This window comes from Pseudopipra pipra, chromosome 8 (genome assembly GCF_036250125.1).
Source record: "Pseudopipra pipra isolate bDixPip1 chromosome 8, bDixPip1.hap1, whole genome shotgun sequence".
Classification (NCBI taxonomy): Eukaryota; Metazoa; Chordata; class Aves; order Passeriformes; family Pipridae; genus Pseudopipra; species Pseudopipra pipra.
Window position 1 is genome coordinate 18,850,342 of NC_087556.1, and position 20,072 is coordinate 18,870,413.

Consider the following 20,072-nt stretch of genomic DNA (forward strand, 5'->3'; position numbering starts at 1 on the left):
AGCTTCCCCATATCAATCAAAAAAAAAAAATCTACAAATCAAGGCAAACTTCCTGTTCACCAGTTAGAGCCTTCCTAAAATGAAAAATAAAAAGTTTACTTTTTATTAAAAGTCAGATTCAACATGGATTATTCCCATGATTTCCAAAATACATGGTGAAGCTCAAGTAGAATTGGCTGCGGGGCAACACTGGCAACACCCCGTGACTCTCCACTGAATTCCTAACAGCCATTGAACTCAGAAGGAAAAAGACTGTTTTGACACAGGTAGAAGAGTACATTACGAAACTCCCTTAAAGACCTACTACATCTCTTACAAGAGCCTAAAACTAGAAAGTGAGTTTTCTAGACTACTGTTTATTAATAAAGTGACATACTACCTCCCCAAAGGCTTGTTTTCCTGTGAGAGCAGAAAAATATAAGCCATTCTCCCCTTTCAAGCCCCAGTCTCCACCATTCCCTGCGTCCAAAATCTCAACCCTCCAAAAACACACTTCTAGTACGTTTATTATAAATGGCAAAGAAAATGTTTTTGAAAACTCCAGTTCTCTGGGCTGCTAAGACTGTGAAAAATAACCTGCTGAGAGAAGAATCATACCTTCATGGCTTAAAGGGAAAATTTATAGTTCATCTATTCTTCACAGAACACATTGGCACAGAAAACATGCGTTGGATGTAGATATATCACCAGACTGTAAGACAGGTGGGTACAGTATTAAAGTACACATTTTATACTCACACACCACCTTTTTCCAAGTGATATAACAATGCATTTCTGTTAGCCAGGCTAGGTTGGTTCGTAATAGGGCACAGTTCTGTTAAGAAAAGGCTTAAAGAAGAAAAAAAAACAAAAGGATCGAAAGTCACCTGGTTCTGTCAGGAATAATATATCAAAATATATGACTATGTCCTGTTGAAGAGTTTCTAATCCAGAAAGAGTAAAAAGATACTGAGTCTATAAAAAGTTCTTCTGAATTGACTAAGTCCATTAGCTCAGTTGGTTAGAGCATGGTGCTAATAATGCCAAGGCTGTATGGGCTGTTCACTTAAAGAGTTGGATTGAACTCCAAATATTCTGTCATTCTTCTCCCTCCAACCACTGTAATTCCAAGAGAAGTTCAGCCATACCCTCTGACACTCCTATGACAATAATTTGCACTGGCATGTTGACATTTTTTCCATACCACTGGCCATACTTTAAGAGATACCCAGGTGTCCACTTTCTTTGTTCCTTCCCTTCAAATAATGACTCTGCAGCCTAACACACTTGTGAACTGAAAAAGGAATCCCACGAATTCTGATGGACCATCTGTTGTATGCGAAAAGCTCACAGCTTCCCATACAAATTCAAACCAGAAGAATTTTAGGTGCAAGCATCAACAAAAAAACAAAGCTTGGTTGTAAATTCCAATAGAGCTTTAGCCACACTGTGCTAGAGACTATATCCTCAGGTTTTCGCTTTGCAGGTATTATCAGGCTCTTTAGGGTTCTGGAATTGAAGTACCAAGGAAGCATGAAAAAAATCTCTGAATAGTCAAGCCTTACACATGGACAAAGTCCCTTCATAATGAATCTTTTGCAACTGGTCCCAGCAAAGCTGACGTCCTTACTGTTCCATTTTTGTCAATAGAAAGGCAGTGTTGATTAGAGTGCTGGGGCAGTTCTTAGTGCTGTGCTTTCATTTCTTTCAGCAACAGGTAAACACACTGGCTGACATCAGCAACTCTTACCTGGCACTGCCATGGATCCATAGCTGCTCGTGCACAGTTCACACTGACTTAAAGCCCAAAGGGGAAGATCAGTGAAGAACACAGATTATAAGAAGCACACTCTTAGCACAAATACCTGAATGAATCTTGCTCCCCAAGAGCACTTTAAACTGCTGTAAAAAGAACCATTTCCTAACAGATCCCAGTGTACACAAAGAGCTGACAGCCTACCACTAACATATATGTAAGCTTTTGCACTTACTAACTGCAAAGAACCCTTGCCTCTAGAAAAAAAGGGAGGATCTGCTTTGGCTCACAAAGACATATAACTCTTGCAGAATTTTAAGCTAATGGTAAGAAAGTCTGACCTTGATACAAAGTATCTGGATTCCTAAAGCCTGGGATGCCTTGCTGGAGGTGTTTAAGAAATAACCACCTTATTTAATCATGTTTTTATCAAAAACCACAGCAGAATCCTGTGATGATGATGGCATTACAACTGAAAGCAAAAGAGGAAACAACTGTGACCTCAAAGCACTACTAAGGGAGGACACTGAATTCCTTCTCACCGGTCCTCCCCAATCCCTGTGTATTCCTGTTAGTAAGATAGTCACCCTACAAATCCACAGCCATAATTATGACATTTTCCACAGATTTCCACCAGCTTCAGAACAAAGGCTAAGGTGATTAAAATTTCTCTTACCGAGCATGATTATAAGCGTAAGATTTTAATTCGTGTTAACTTTCTCTATTCCTTGCTCTGATGTGTTTGGGTCACAGAGCTAACTAAAGATATATCTCCTTGCATGTTCTCCAGTATGAGCAACACATGGCACTTATGATCCGTGTCCAAGACCTATAAGGACACAGGGGCAGAAATAAGTCACTGAACCCGGGCCTATCTACTCAAAATGGACCACAGATGGACTACAGGAAACTTAGTCTGGAAAACATCTTCTGTTGACAAACCTCCCCCTCCACCCCCTTCGAAGGCATCATTTTGACTCTCTGATTAACATACAAACCACATGCTGTAAAAGCAGAGTCTTGAAGGCCTCTGTGGAGCAGAAGGATGCTCAGACCATACTGATCTTTGTAGACACTTTTATCTGTGTTATTAAAAGTAATCTTTCTCCTCATTACACTAATATGCCAGTACAGGCTTTCTTTTGATGTAATTATATTGGGACAGCATTCCTAATGTAGACGAGGCTCTTCATCTCTCAAGTGAGCAGCTGCCAGTGTGCTGATAAATCCCTGTATTAAAATCCATAACCCCAAATCCAGGGAAGCACCACATTTTGTACAGTTATCCTTCAATGCAAATAATATATGGTTAGGTATAACAGGCTTTCCTAATTGCCTTACAGACATTCCCTTTTAACACTACATTCTTTTGACTTCACAGCTCTTCTTTGTTATATTAAACTCCTCCTGCCCCTTCCCCCAGGTTTTCATGACTGTCTGACAGTTGGTGATTAAAAGCAAACCCCAGAACTAATAACAATGTTTCATAAATCAAAGATTACACAGACCATCTTTGATACCACATGGAAGCATGGATATCAGCATCTTTTTAAGTGGACTTCGCTCAGATGAGCAACGGTGTCTGGCTGAGATTCAAAGACAGACTTCGAAAGAATGTGTGTGCACTGCTCTGAGCACCTACTAGAACAGAGACAGAAGACACAAACTTGACCAAGTGAACACAGAGTCTGTTAAAAGAAAAAGCTCTATAATTATGGATGAACTGTGGCCTCCTAATGGAAGAAATAACTCATTTCAATTAGAGAGCTTGAAGAAAGTTGGGAAGATTAAGCTCATCAGAATGTGCTACACTAAATAAATCAGTCCTGATTCCAGCTGTCCCACTACCTTTAGACAACAGTACCTTGAGCAGAGCCCCTGTGATGGGTGCTGAAGAGATGCCGCGAAGCTTATAATGAACTTTACAGAATAAAGTTGTTGTAATGCCAATAAATCCAACACAGATTAGCCACACTGCCATAAGGTACTCAGCACGCATGCACTCCCTATAGTGAAACTATACCTGGATAACAAGCACAGAGAGTTAAAACTATTCCCGGTAGAAAACAAACACACAAAAAAAACCAAAACAAAAAAACAACCAAACAAAAAACCCCAAAGCCCGTCAACAACAGAAAAATAAAACACTGACATGCTGGTTAGTAACTACGTCTCTATCAAAACTGTCACGATACCTCTCTTTAAGCCCCAAAAGTTTAACCACATCAACAGGCTATGATCAAGTTACTCAAATTCAGTGGAAGTAACTTCTCTACAGAGCATAAAGCTATCAGGAAGGAGGAATTGCTCCCAGTGTCCTGAAATGCATGTAAATCCAGTATCCAAGCATCTACAGGATCCTACCTGTCAGAAGTGCTTGTATTACAAAAAAAATACTGTATCTAGACATGCCAAAGATTCCACCTCCATCCCTTAATTAACAATTTCTTTGAACAACAGTAATTGATGGAGAAAGACACTAATTTATAATTGATTAATTTTCAAACACAAAATTAATTCCTGTGAAGTAATATTCTGAAGACAAGCTGAAGTAATAACATTGCATATGGTTCATTCTTTAATGTGATTAGTGTCAGTATTTCTCTTGGCTATACCAGGGAAACTAAACTGTTCTGCTTGTTTCATGTTATACCATTTTTCGTGACACAGTAGTTCTTCAGAGCCTGAATTTTCAACAATTCAGGTGTCAGACCAATTTGTTTCCCCTGTGGTAACTTGCATCTTTTAAATTTTATTCAAAAATGTCAAGACCAAGAGGGACCTATGAGATGACCTGCGTAACACAGGAGAATCTTACGAGCAGCTTCAGAGTCAGGCAAATATTTTGTGAGCAACCAAGCAGATAGGACCCTAACCAGGGGTAAGGCTAAGTAGAGGCATGTGCACAGGATAATCTGAAAATCATTAAAAAGAAGTATAAAAGTTACTTCAACACCCCACTCTCACACCTAATCAGTACGTCAGATATACTCAAAGTAGCAGACTAAAGAAAGCTTTTACAGTAACATTAGGTTCTTGTTACTTTACAGCATGATGATTTATTTAACAAAGTCTAAGTCTTATGTTATGGCATAGGCAATACATCTCCGTCATATTTCCTCCTCCTCCTCCCTATGAAGTTCAGAAAGCCCAGTGCAAGCTGGTTCTCACTGATAGCACACTAGTTATCCCTAAAGCCATAAAAAACACAGAGGGGGATTTTGCCTGTGAACCCTCCCTCACAGGTGTTTGACAGTGGGCCAGCTGCCACTTCCAAGTGGCATTAGTGCACCAATTACAAACACTCCAGATAGTTTCCCAATTATATTTTCTTCTAGGTGCTGGATCAGCATATTATCAGCTTTGCAGCCACTCTTCCCACAGCCTCTAGTGCTGCATGGGATTGTTGTGACTCAAGAGCAGGACTTAGAACTCAGCCTTGTGGAATCTCATCCTGTTGGCCTCAGCCCATTGATCCAGTCTGTCCAGGTCTTCTGCAGAGCCTTCCTATCCTCCAGCTGATCAACACTGCCACCCAAATTAGTGCCTGTCATCTGCAAACATACTGAGGGTGCACTTGATCCCCTTGTCCAGAACATTGATAAAGATATTAAACAGGACTGGCCCCCAAAACTGAGCCCTGGGAACCCAGCAAGCGACTGCCCCCCAGCTGCATGTAGCACCATTCCCCATCACTCTCTGGGCCCCATCCAGCCAGTTTTTAACCCAGCAAAGAGTGCACCTGCCCAAGCCATGGGCTGGCAGCTTTTCCAGGAGAACAGTGTGGGAGACACTATCAAAGGTTTTACTGAAGCCCAGGTAGACAACCTCATCTACTAGGCAGGTCACTTGGTCTGTAGGTACTGTAGGGACACACAAGGTAAAGATTATGAAGTTCAAATAAAAGGCCCGATCCCACAAGACTTACAAGGTCAACTCACCTCAGTAAGATTATTAAGCTGGTAAAATATTTGTGGGGCAGGCACCTAAGCAGTAAACTTACTTTTAGCTTGATGTTTTGTTTTCTTTATGCTAAGGTTGACTTCTAATACTTATTTCATTACCACTAGAACTTGGTGTGTGCTGTGAACTAGCACATTGGCATATATCATGTGCCTTATTTTATTTTACTTTATCATGCTAGCCTACGAGACTACCTTATTAGCCTCAGGGACCCGAGACATTGCATAAATCTTGTGAAGAATTCATCCTAGGAACACAGCTGCTTCTGATGCTGAAAAAAGCTTAACCTATAACAGCAGCACCAGAGCACACAAGCTGCAAGGTGGCACTGAAAATCTGATTTTTGACAAACTAGCAAGAAATATAGAGATGGCATTACATAACTGATCGTGTTGACAGTTTTATAAGCATATCTTATGGAACAAAGCTGTTTCTTGCACCAAAATACTTAAAAAAACCATCTACTAACTACACATGCCTTAGGACTTAATATATTATCCTCAAGGCAGAATATTCAATAGCAGAGCTCACTCTGGAAGGTCTCAGCAGGAAGTATTCAAAATCTTACCTAATTTGCACTAAAAGGACAACCTGGGGGGATCAAATTGTGCCTTGTAGATTCCAGTAGCAACATGCCATCATGCTACAAAGCCACATTTCTATACCCAAAGGGCAGCCTACACAAAATGCTATGCTGTATTTGTCTTTCAGGAATACAAAGCGTTAAGGAAAACTGCTCAAGAATGGTCAGAGGTTATGTTTTAATGATCTGCACTAGCAGAAAGCCCTATTCATGAAACTTCTTAAGCCTCATGATCCTTTCCCAGCAGGACTTATGCTATTGCAATTGAAGTTGTGAAAACCATCATTCTTGTTGAAAGTCAGCACGTGCATTAAAGACAGCTAGATGCTACTGTTCAGGGATCAGATGCAGAACTTCTCCTGGAACGCAAATTCCAGGACAGCAGAACAAATGTATGCTGTCACAGCCCATTTCCAGTTCTGCTTTCAACTGCCCAGGGCCTGAGAGTACTGAGGGATCAAACACAATAAAACAAAAGCAGGATCTTGTTTATTTCACGAAGCAGGATCATTGTTTGCCAAATGCAAACATAAGCCTTGGGCACTGCATACACTAGGAAAAAAAAAAAAACAAAGCAAAAAGCAATTTACAGACTGCAGGTGCCTTCTGATGCCCTTCAAGATGTTTTAAGTTGATAAGGTAAGGTAAGCCAAAACATCCTTAACTATCAGAGAGTCTCACAACCCTCAGGGGAAAAGAGCTGTGAGGGAGCCTAATAACCTTTCTGTACAAAAGCCTGGATGAAGTCTGAAGACCTTCACCTGCAATGAGTCATCACCATAAGTAGGCAGAAGTGTATTGGTCAAGCTGCAGGGATACACCACTGGACTGAACACAACACTGTTGAAATCAGTAACGTTACATGAATTGAGAGCAGAGTTCAGCCTTTTTTTTTTCATGTTCTCAGAAGAATTCAGTGACATGGCAGAGAGAAAGTACAGATCAGGGAATCAGTAAGAGATGCCTTGCTTGCAGAAGACTTCAGTTGTTAGTGTATAGTATCTGCATGAGGGAAATGAGGGCCTCCACTAACTTATTCAAATAATAGTTGTTCAACTGGAATGCATTTGTAAAACAAGCCTAGAAATATTGACAGCTGATTGAGACTTCTTCTGATGCTAAATGAAGTTATCAAATTCTGGACAGGCCACAAAAGCTGTTTTTTTCAGCTGGATAAAATAGTTTCAGTATAATTAGGAAAGGAATAGCCCTAAGGAAAACAATTAGTGTCTTTTGGCAAACACCAATTCTTTAAAGTAGGAAAAGTCTCAAGATAACTTATTTTTCAAAATATGCATCAAGCTCAGAATGAGGGAAGGAGAGAACAGTCAGATAGATGCCACTAAATAGCCAGTAACCCCCAGATCAGTATGTTAATCTGAAACAATGGAAATCTAGGTTCAAGTGGCTTTCCCACATAGTCATTACTGAGCATAGTTTGGTTTGACAGGCTGGGCAAAAACAATTTGAGGGAACTCTTGCTTGCTGACTTCTTCTGAGGAGACATCAGTGAATGAAAAAGAGGAGCTAATTTCCTCTAGGAGAATCAACTCACACTCCAGTGATTCAAGACACGCCATAACCGGCAGCAAGTGTCCAAGCAGAAGCTGGAAAGAACCAGCACCATCTAGTGCTCAGGAGAGACAGAGCAAGCAGAACATATAGAAAGAGGAATGCACCAACAACTTTCAGGCAGAGAAGTGCAGGATACACTTTCAAAGAGACTCAAACTGCACTTGAACATAAAAAGAGACTCTGCAGCTGGCAAAAGACAAGGAGATGGACCTGGCACTATCTTAGTGCTAAGACTTTATTACCTTAAAGGTCTTTAACCCAAGCTATAAGGCAACAATGAACAACATTTTATAGACTGTAACTGCAAAGAAGGCATGCAATTTTGTCATTCTGGGCACTCCTTTGGAAAGACAGTTTAGAAAAGACATTCAATGTTTCTCCCTTCTTAATTAATGGAAAAATCTATCTCTTTTTAAATTGAAAAATTGAAAAAGTTATCTCTTTTGGTGACATAGAGATAATTGCATGCCCTCAGCTGCACTCCAGACATCTACACTACTAAACACAGATTAGACAGGGCCTTCCACTGCAAAACCAATACCACCAGTGTTCTTGTCCAGATCAATGCAATGCCATGGACATTGTGGTGTCCGCAGCTCTCACTTGCTAAGTGTTTCCATAGTGCACTGCTGCAACTACATTGTCTTAGTCTTTCTAGTAGGACCTAGAACTACTTTATTTGGCTCCCATTTCCCTAGTCAATATCCTGAGTGCCAAATCACAGAAATCTAAATATAACTCTCAAATATCAACATCATCACATATTCAGATATGCACAGTCAGTTTTCAGCTGTAGACTTCAGGAGAAAATTACCAGCAGCAAACTCAGTTTCCTGCTGTTAGTTAGAATTACAATTTACACTGAATAATAGAGAACATAGAATGATTTTTAATGTATGAATTTCTAATTTCCCCTCCAGGTATTTTAATTACACACCATCTCAACAGGAACAGAGATAAAAAGGCAACAAACATAACTTAGTTGGTGTCAATCACCTGAGACACAGAAGATTACCACAGAGCAGACAGCTTTGTAGGCATCATTCAACCTACTGGCACAAGACAAACAAGCTGCCACTCCAACTTCTCTGTAAGACACTGTCAACAACACTAACAGACCTCTACAGAACAAATAGAAAACAATTACTGTCCCTATAAGAGTTAGGACTCCCACCTTCTGATTCTGCCTTTCTTGATTTCCTTCTTGTTATTTAGCACAATGAAGGCAGTGAAGTAGCTTCTACATAAACCCTGCAGCAAGTTCCTGGATGAGGCATTTTACTTTGCTGCAGCCTAACTTCTGGCATAATGCAACCACTGGTCCATCTTTAAAAGAGTCAGTATTAAATGCAAATCCTTTTTGTAGGGCAAGTTGCCTATACTGAGCTCAGCCTTTATAACTAACTGAAGACCATGTCATAGAGATCTGACTTGTCAAGTTTTGAAAATAACCTTCTATATGTGAATCAAGTATAGGCAATCATTTGTGCTCTGGCTGAGTCTGCAAAAAGACCAAGATAATTATGAAGAGGACTGAACTGCCTCCCTAAAAAGAGAGTTTGTGGTATAACTCAACTGGAGCACAAAATGCAACCACTTTTTCTCAGGCTTAGTTGGATTGACCTGAAGTCCAGCTGGTCTGAAAACTCTTTACAGTCATAAGAGCTGAAGTGAGAGATATGATTAGACATTTGGAAGAACCCAAGAAGAAAGGAAGAAAGCAAGATCAAACCCTCCAGCAGCGGCTTCCAGTTTAAATAAAATTAAACTTATTACAGAACTGCACTCACAGAAAGTCTCAGATAAGAGCTGTGATTGTTCACCTTGGCATAAAGCACTATGGCAAGAAACAGGAACTAGCTATCATCAGTGACAAGGAGACACTAAGATGTATACCATGAGTTTTGGTCGGGAATTTCTCAGGCTGCTTTCAACCATAACATAGCAGTTTGTTAAAATAGAAAAGGATACATTTTCTTTGGACAACAGCATTACTCTAGAATGATTTCACAGTAAAAATGAACAAAAAAATATTCCCCAGAAAAGAACCCAAACAAACAACAAACAAAAACAAACCCCCCAACAAACCAGTAGTCACTGAGGGCACTTGGCCACTACACAGGTGACAAATTTAGTTTCCTGGTCTAAATCCAGTGAAACAAATTTGGGTTTCCTGCACTACAGGTGAGGATGTTAGCCAAAGAGGTATCAGGTAATCCATAGAAAATTTCTTGTTCGTGTTTCTATTTTCTTTCTCTTACTCTCCATCAAATCCATTCTGAAGTAGAATAGAATGTCCTCAAAAGTCATCAAATTTTCTATAAAGAAAAGATATTCTCCAAGCAGTTTGTAGCAACCCTTGCCATACCTATCAAAAGACAACACTTTTCACCTCCTAACTTCTGAACCTTTTTACCACTCCCTTCCTTGACTCTGAAAACCTTATGATAACAAGGAATTATCTCTGACTGCAGAGAAACTTGAGCACCTCATAGTGCTGCAAAAACTAGGGAATAAAACTAGGCAGACCATTTGCCATAAGACATTAATTAAAAACATCAGTTACCTAAAAGGTGAGACTTCAGGAGCATTTAAGTCATCAATATTCCTTCAGACATTTTCAGAGATTAATCCCTGTGGCTTCTTACACATTGCATTACACACCATTCCGAAGTGCACTGTAACCCCAGACTAACACTAGGTTGTTTTGTAGCCCCTAGTAATCAGTCAGCTGCTGTTTCTGTTGCCAGATTTAAGACCCCTCTCCCAGGCAACATACAGTTGGTTATTTCTATCCATAAATACCAGCTGCTGTGGGATAATTACTTTGCATCTGACCTCATACTACCCTGATAATTTTATCAAAATATCCCCCCACTTGCTAATTTGCACTGGAGTATGAGAGCAACTTGAGGCCACATTATTTTACTCTGCCATTCCACTTTGAACTTCTAGCTATGACAGAGGAAAGCATGCATGGGTTAAAAAGGGTCCAGAAATTTAGAGAGTTCCCCCCATCAAAAAAAAAAGGATAGAGAACATATTTCAGGAAGTCCTGTCACCAGATCTAACACTGGTTTGACTGTAGAACTGTTTTGCAGTCTCATGTCCCTAGTTAACCCTTCTCCCAGCTGCTCTATACAGCTTAAAAATGAACTTGATGAAACATGAATAATACACAATGCCCATCATTAGTTCTTGTTACTCAGCAGAAAATCAATACATGCTCTGTTACAGCACAGGACATGCTGTTACTCTAGTCCCTGCACTCTGAGGGAATAGCTCCCACAGTCCAGCTTTACACAGCTTGCAGCAGAGGAAAGGAGGGAAGATCCCACCAACAGTTCCACAACAAAGATGCTGAGAGCCTTAAATATCGATCACAAAATAAATTTTTGGAGGTAACTGGTACCACAGACTTGGCTGGTATCAGCTCTAGGAATGTTTTAGCAATGCTGCACTCCATTCTTAATTTTGTTAGTTAAAGCTCTGATGCTTACTAGCACAGTAAAATCCCATATCTATATTTACAGGTATCAAGTGTACCTGTATTCACAAAATCCCAAACTTAGTTAAGACAACTTAAAAATTCTCATCATCCCTATAGAAACCATAGAGTTCTAGCTTACAGTGAAAGAACTGAAGCACAGTTAGGCAGAGGTATGATCATGGCCATTCATCCAACACAGGGAGATGGGAAATGATGGAAAATAAACATTAGGGTCCAGCAAGATCATTTGTGGCCCCCTTCCTATCTGGCATCCATTTGAGAGCAGTTCACTATGTGGGTGTTCTGCAGGCTGGCAGCCACACAGAACACGGTCATTTCAGAACACGTGCAAAAAAGAAAGGGCATTTATGCCAAAACCAGCACAGAATAAATGTACTGTGAACAAAACGGGGAACTCTTCAGGCCACATTCTCCAGTGACGTCTGTGCCAATCACAATCTGTATTGACTGGCTATATATAGCATTTTTCAATACTTGCTATCCACTTAGCAACTAGGTTTGCTACAAACATGAATGGATTAACTCCACAAGTTAGGGAAAATATCATTTTGCAGACAAGTCAGTGGAACACTAAGACTGAATTATTTTTCCAGGGAACACATAAAAGGGCAATGTCAAAACCACAAGCTGAACACAAATGTCCTGGGATTCACAACTATGCTGACCAGTGTAACTTTTGCCACCCTTCTCTATAGCCTCTATGAAGTAGCCATGGGGCACTGCTTTACCAAGTCCACTGAAGCAACAGCTACCTGCAGTTTAGCACAATCTTTTGCAGCCTACAGTAATGCAGCCTAACAGGTTGAGCAAGACATGCAGAATGACTATATTCCCACCTAGAACCAGAGGAAATTCAAACCTGCAGGAAACTCAACCAAGCCAGTCTGTGGCTCAGTTAGTTATTTCAGATCACTGCCACAACACATGGGATCATTCACAATCACAACCACCCAAGTGCTTTCACATCATAGATCCACAGTCCTTCTACAGCAGTACAGTGCACAATCTTTGAAAACCAGTGCAAATGTGTCACATTCAGACAGAGAGAATGCCATATCATTGGAGATCCTCCAAGCAAGAAACACTGTGAGCCCAATGCCCTGCTGTTTGTGGAGCCCTGCCTATGAGGGCATGGTGCAGTGTAAGAAAAAAAAAGGGATTAACAAGAAAGTGTGCAGTGATTAAGAGGAGGAAAAAGAAAGTCTCTTCTCCCCAAATAGCTTCCTGTGTGTCAAACAGAATTCTGTGACTAAATCATTGCATAACTGTGTCTGCTAACGTAATTGAAAACCTTACAGCCCTACCTGTTCTTCTTGCTCTGCCTGATACTGTGTCAAGAGGGGTGTGCAATACAGGCATTTTAAACCAGCCTAATTGGGCACTAGGACAGCGACCCCAAAGACATGGGTAAAAAGACATGTGCCTCCACAGCAATAACATTCAAATATAGGGACAAGTGTTCCCTGTGTTCTCCCTTCCATTAAAAAAAGAGGCAGCCTAATGTAATTACTTTTATCTACCCTATTGACACCACCCCCACTGTGAGTGACCAGACAATGCTGAGCAGCATGGACAGGCAGCCCATGCAGGAGAAGCTGGCCATGGAGTAAAAGCATGACTGAGTCAGTGCACACACATAATTTTTTAACACAGTCACACTTGTCTCCCTCCTTGTTTCCTGGAACTCAGTCTTCAAGTATTGGGAGACAGGTGTGGAAGGAATAAGCTGGTTCATCTTTCTCACTCCTCTGCTCTAAAACTGCTAGTGGTGCAACAGGTTGTTAGTTTCAGGTGGTAGGATCTCCAGAGAAAACAATCTCCAAAAGTGTATTCAAATCTATGCACAGGGATGGCCCTCTCCCAAATACAATCAGAATTGAATAAAGTGAATACAATTGCTCCTATCTTACAACAGAGAACTTAACTTCAAATATACACTGGAGGTACCAACCCTGTCCCGAGGAAGCATTTACATGGGAGCTAAAACAACTGCAAAAGTTTTACATTAATACTACATTAAACTGATCATTATACTTTCTGTCAAATAAAATTTCTACCTCTCTTCCCTGGCAGTTCATCTGTTCTTTTTAACCTTTCATCCAAAAAGAAATGTCTTGAAGCTTTTTTCTCTCCCTGACCTCTGAAACTAGTATACATGAGGGCTAGTATACATGAAAGAAATTAAATCCAGATACTGCATGCCCCTTTTTCCATAAATTCTGTGGTGTGTTCTGTATCAGTTTCTCCCTAAACAACCAGAAAAATACATCAGCTTGAGAGACCACACAGCACTCCAAGCAAGAAGCCCGCTCCAAACAGAAAAATCAAGGAGCATTATGCCTCTCAACTACCATGAAATGAAAATGAGGTACCACAACAGCATTTTTATCCAAAACAAAGAACACCGTGTAATCTGTCAAGTCCCATTTCCCACCCTCACTAGATATCTGGTGAGTGTATCAGAACACTTAGGAGTGAAATGATCGGTACAATTCGATTATCATTAATGAGAATTGATGGGAATAAAGTGATGTTATGTTGAAAGCACTATGAAATGCTGGCATACCTGGGGTAATTTCAAAGAGATGTTTTCCTGGTTCATCAGGATTAGGTGGCAGCTCGTTCACCTGATTGCCTTGCAGTAATATCAAACCCTGTAAGGGACACAAGCATTAGTGAAAAGGGAAAAGCCACCAAAAGAGTAAAGAAAAGATGATATGATACATAGCAAATTCAGAGCCCAACTTCTTTCCACATTTCTGAGCAAGAAAAGATTAAGCTGATCATGCTTTACTTGTCCTTTCTCTGGACACTTCTGGTCAAACACTCTTTCCTCTGGGATAACAATACTCTAAGCATGTGGAGGTGATTCTCCTTGGTTTCCATAACTATTTATCCTTTGCAATAATTTTGTCTCACATTATATCTACTCTTCCTTCATCCTTTAATTTCAGGTTGCAGCATGAAACTTCAGTCACCAACAAGATGGCTTAAGTTCAATTGTTTATCTTTATTTCTGCAATTGAATAAAATGAACCATTTTCCAGAGATCCTCAGTACACAGAAGTTCCCAGGGAGATACTGGAGGAAAGCAGCTAATTCAGGTTTGCAAAGCAGTGGACTACCTTTTATCCCAGACTATAGTTTCCCTAAAGGAAACCTGAGCCCCTTTACTTCCCAAGTTCAAATGCTGCCAATATTCAGCTTCATTTCCACTTTGAGCCCAGGCATAATTAACACACTCTATTCCAGTTTGGGAATTCTGCATAGTTGGTGACATAGTATCTTCAAAGTGAATAAAGTCCTCTTCATCTGGGTAAAGCTGAAAAAGAGATCACAGGGAGTTCTTGTCCAGAAACATGAGTGGAACAAGCATTTAATCTTTGACATTTTAAAGGGTTTCCAGCTAACATTCTTCAGCATATACTCACAGTAAGGCAGACAAAAGGCAATAAGAACTGGAACTCTCAAAGTTAAGCCATGAATGGGGTAATCAGGAGTTCCTACTCATGCATTGAACTGACCTGGAATGGAAACTGGGTTTTAACTAATAAAAGACAACTCATCGTAGGACCTTTGAAATCTTCTCAATAAAATAAAGAAGCCAGATGTGTTAATTTTCATTCCAACTATTATGGTGTAATTTCTATGGCTTTGCTCCCTGGGAATACATTTTCCTCAAGATGCTTTGTTCAGAAAACTACTAAAATTGTCCAAGGAGCCAGCTTGTATTAAATGTAAAGGAATTAAGTTTTACTCTTTTCTTTGAACATAGAACATTCAAAAACTACTACAAAATAAAATACCACAACAGTAATGCCTGAGATGGAAAACACTTCAGCTAGGAAATAAGCTCCAAGTCATGCAGGTTTACAAGCTGACATTCCAGTTCTGACAAGCCATCCTATTAAAGTGACTTGCTGCTTTCATAGGAGTTGTTTGTTGCAAACTGAAAATGTTTCACAAGTACTCAAATTTTGTTCTTCACAAAACAAAACTCACTTCCCACGACACTGTACATTCAGCAACCTAATTCTATGTTTAGCCATCCCTCAGGGGTATCAGGCAAATTAAAGCCCTGTGTGTACTGCAACTCATGAGATCCACACAAAGTAGAGGTAGTGTCATGGAATACTATGTCAGCCAGGAACAAGGACCAAACAGTGACCCACTGACCACAGCATGAGTTTTGAAGGCAAGACTCTCAATCTGTCTTTTACCCAGTGCTTAGGATATTTTGCCAAGGAGCAGTCTCAAACTGTGGCTTGAGCAGAAGGACTGCTTTCTTAGTGTGGTTTCTATCAGGTAGTTCTTTGAAACGAAAATGATTTAATGGGATGTACACTGAGAGGTTCATGCTCCCTCCTCATCTCCTCTTCATACTGAATGCAAAAGTTATAAAGTAGCTACATAGCATTCTCCTAGAGACACCATATTGAAGAGGTAAAATGAACAAAACTGAAATAAAAGTATCTGCTTGCCTTTCCACAGAACAAAGTTCTATGAAGAGAGGGGAGCAAAAGAAGTAGCTCCTATGTTAATCTGAGGCTGAAGCACATGAGTAAGGGGACGTGGATAGGTGGTAGGGTCACAATTCTTTCTTTTGAAAAGCTCCTTTATGAAGAATAGGACAAAGTTTTAATGCTGCACACAGAAATTCAGACACCTCTCACTTTTAGGAGTATATGGAACATGCCTAGGGAACTGGTAGCACAAGTAGAAGAAAATTTAAAAATCTTAGTTACACAAATGAAACCACAAAGTATTTCAGAATAGCCTAAGACAAGAATGCTCAGAAAACACAAGAAAGAATCCTGGAAAAAAATCAGAAAGCTGACTGGGGAGGGAAAAGTCAAACAAGGAAACAATAAACCCATCAAATTCCAAGTAATTTTTTTGTTGATTTAACTTAAACTTGATGTTTATGCATTCTCAGTTGTAAATTTACACTTTCGGGTCACTATTTTATTAACAGAAGCTGCAAATATGGCAATAAAAACTAATATGGTATCAGTTGATCCCAGCTGATCAGACTTTCAGAGCTTCAGTTACCATTTGAAAGCTGGTAATAGTTTTCCATCACAAGATGTAATTCTCTTAAATGTTAACAGCTGCTTTCTTTGGAGAAAAAAAATACATTTTGTAGAAAGAAAATCTCTTCAAGACCCAGTAACTGAACTCTATCTCTTATTTTAAGGTACAGTCCTCTTTTAAGAAGCCCTCTAAGCAAAACTAACCCATCTCAAAACAGGTGCCTACAATTCAAAAAAAAAAAAAAAAAAGTTGGGCCTTCTTTATTGTACAGTATAAAGCAAGCATAAATTCCCATTTGAAATGGTTACCTAAACCTCACATTTATAACCAAGCAGAACTCAGGACTCTGAATCAAACCCTCTGTTACTTCAGAAAAAGGAACACTTTTGTGGAAGGTTCTTTCCCTTAGCAAAAAGCTAGGTTGTATATCACTGGGTTCTGCCTAAAGTATGTGTGACCCAGAAATACATGTTTTCCAGGTTTATTAATTTAGGCTGTTTTATAGTATGGAAGGGTGAAGATGCATAGCAGTATATACAGGAGGAGAGTATTTACAATGAAGAGCAGGAGCAGTTCATAGAAGAATGCTGTCAAATGAGAGTTTCAGAAAACCCATCTTCCTGCAGGAAACTGAAGTCAGTGATGAAGTCAAAGGGTTAAACCAAATTCTCACTCTGTAATGCTTTCCAAAGGTTGTACTTTGCTTGACTCAGTCACCATTCTCCTGCAACAAAAACTAAGCAAATGGACTTTTGCCATGCTTGATGCACCATATGGTGCAATGTCACCTGCCCCCTCTTCAGTGAGACACACCTTGGACACATGAGGGTGATGTTTACTTTAGAAGAGATTACAGAGGCATAAATTGCCTGAAATAACACCCTAAACCAAAGCATTTCCCACTCAAAATATACTTTCTTTTTGATCCTTTTTAGGAAATATTTGATTTCATATATTCTCTAAAAAGTTTTCATTAAAGTGACTTGTCTCTTACTCTCAGTTTAATCACCTTCAATTAAATGTGCATTGTACATCAGTAAAGCTACTTTTTCCTTACCAGTATGCAACTCATTCAGTTGTGCAATGAAGTTGCAGCAAACTGAGCTGGTAGCATAACAAACCAGAAAAGAGAAGGTCTTATGTGTATAAGACCTAGAATAATGATTTTTCAGAAATTAAAATTGAGAGATGCTCACTTCACCTATGAAAAACAAGAAAAGCCTGCAAAATAGGCCCATGTCTGGAGAGTATTCTTAGGTTTTAAGTGTATATATAGCAAAGATTTTCAGATCAGCTTCTTGCACTTTTCCCTCTGCACACCAACAAATTCTGCTGATTTTTCTCTATAAACAGTCCTTTCAGGGGACAAAAAAACTTGTCCAGAGGGTAACAGAGTGCCTAGCTCACAGCTGTCCAATCTGCCTGGCAAGCTATGGGGAACTCCAAACAAACAGAGATGAAAAGGTAGAAAAAAGTAATTTATCTTAACGGGGAGGGTGTATCAATTCTGACAGTTGCTGTCACTGGTAGAAAGATGTTACTAAATTCAAACAGATTCATGTGTCCTTGTCCAGGAGCCACTCAGACTGCATTAGCAATCTTGCTTGGGAAGTAAATTAATGATGGATTAAATCAGTTTAAATTCCCCAAAATCTAACTTGATATATGCCAAAGCATGCCCCAGAAATAAACATCAACTCACGACCGAGTTATTCCTCCCTCCCTCAGGCTTTGGGAGCCTGAGATGGTTGAACAGCTCAAGGGGCAGGCAAGAGGTTGCAGACCTTCCACTAAGCTGGAGGCTCAAAACCCTTTTTTGATTATAGCACCACCTTATACCCTTTGGGGGCCTTGGTGCTTTGAGAGAGAATCTTAAAGAGGACAAGTGTTCATATATTAATGGTATTACTGTAGTTCTCCCTAACAAGATCAACAGAGAAACCCTGCCTGTACCAGGCTCTTTAGAGCCAGTATTTGGTAAAGAAAGTCTGTGACACAGGAAACATGACTGAAAAGCTTCATTTACTTGTCTGAGTCCCTCAACAAATGCAGTTGGTGTCAAAACACTGATCATCCTAATTCTCATACCTTTACCTTTAAAACAGCACTTCAGTCACTGTTACAAATCCTTAAAAGACTGGAAGGGGGGAAATAGTGGGACTCAAATCTGCCCTCAGGTATGGGTTTCTGAATCCCAGGCTAAGGATGATGAACTGAATACAGGAATATCTTTATTTTAACTAAACACAGAACAAAATTTCTGCAGCAGCTTCATACCAATGAATAATCTCCAACCCTGAATTCTAAGGATCATATAGTCTAAGCTAATCCATGACCAGACTTAGCCATAGCCTCAGTAAAAGAGATGGAAGCCAAACTGCCTCAGATGTAAAGCAGGCTAAAGGATAGATCCCACATTTCAAGTGATAAGTCAATTGTTGTCTCAGATCCTTTTTTCTCAGACCAGGAAATGTAACAAGGGAAACTTTCCTAGGTGTTTGTGAAGAACGTTCCCAGATGTAGTCAGGCATGAACTTTTAAAAGACCTCTCTTACCTCTCTTGTTTATCACCTGGACACTCAATAATGGTTGTGTCAATAATAGACAAAGAAGGATGACTTGCTGGCTCAGGCTGCCAGCAGACATTGCTGCCTTAACATTACTAGAGCTAGGTTTTGTTTGAGGCAAACATTTTGTTAGTAACAGCCCTTAAAAACTTCTAGAGTCAGTACTGGGAAATGAACAGAAGATTTTCAAAGCTTAATGCATGTTCAAAACCTCTAAACCAAGGCTTTAACAGATTTATGTATTTTTTCAGTCAAGCTGTACCTACAAACCACACTGGACCTGAGGCTTACAGGAGCACCTACAGGTATGAGTAACAGCAACAGTCCAGCCTGCTGAGGGAGCAAACAGAACAATGAAATCTGGTTATTTCAAATATTTTCCAGGTGTTGGATGTCTGTTTCCACAAGAGGAAAAAAAACCAAACCAAACCAAACTTTTCTTCATTAGCAGATAATACTCTCCACAATGAGTTGAACGATGATGAAATTCCAGCCTGTTCCAAATGAAAGAAGAGCTTTGCTCCTTCACCTTGCAAAGTACACGCTAGATTAGAATGAAAAAACAGACAGCTACTAGGTGGATTTTACTGACAGGAAATGGTCAGGAAACTTGTGGATAGTCTGAGAGGACAGAGATGTGCAGGCTCATGCAGTCCCCTTGGAGAAGGAGAAATGTAAAGCTGTCCTGCTATTACTAGGTATATCTAACTAGTATATATCTAACTAGGTATATCTATATATCTGACTCCCATTACCATTCTCAATATGTATTCTCCAAGTATTCAGTATAATGAATAAAAATATTCACCAAGTTTGTGCTTTATGACTCCCCACTTCATATTACAGATGCAGCTGCCTTGCGACTCTCACTCTGCCTTTTGTGTGTCCCATTACAAAGTGTTATGTGGAGATCACATCATTGCCATCTCTGCTCACTGACTGGAACAGGATCAACACTAATCCCCAGTAGGCTCTCTAGGTAGTGCTGCAGAAGAGTGTCAAGGTTCAGTTCCTGCCCCCTACTTAGTGTAAGGACACATTGTAGGAGGACACTTAGCAAAGTCCATACTGAGAGGTTTATCTAGAATGGTTGCAAGTTTTAAA

General features: G+C 39.9%; 1 protein-coding gene across 4 annotated transcripts in view; it reads right to left on the reverse strand.

The window, feature by feature from the left end:
• ARHGAP22 (Rho GTPase activating protein 22) overlaps positions 1–20,072 on the reverse strand; it is a 150,821-nt gene that overhangs the window by 108,285 nt on the left and 22,464 nt on the right. For all 4 annotated transcript variants that reach the window (XR_010432296.1, XM_064662814.1, XM_064662812.1 and 1 more), the window contains one exon: positions 13,934–14,021. Coding sequence is in view for 3 of the 4 variants with exons in the window: in XM_064662814.1 (XP_064518884.1) it covers positions 13,934–14,021 (88 nt within the window). In the remaining variant the exon portion in view is untranslated. The remainder of the gene's footprint in view (positions 1–13,933; positions 14,022–20,072) is intronic.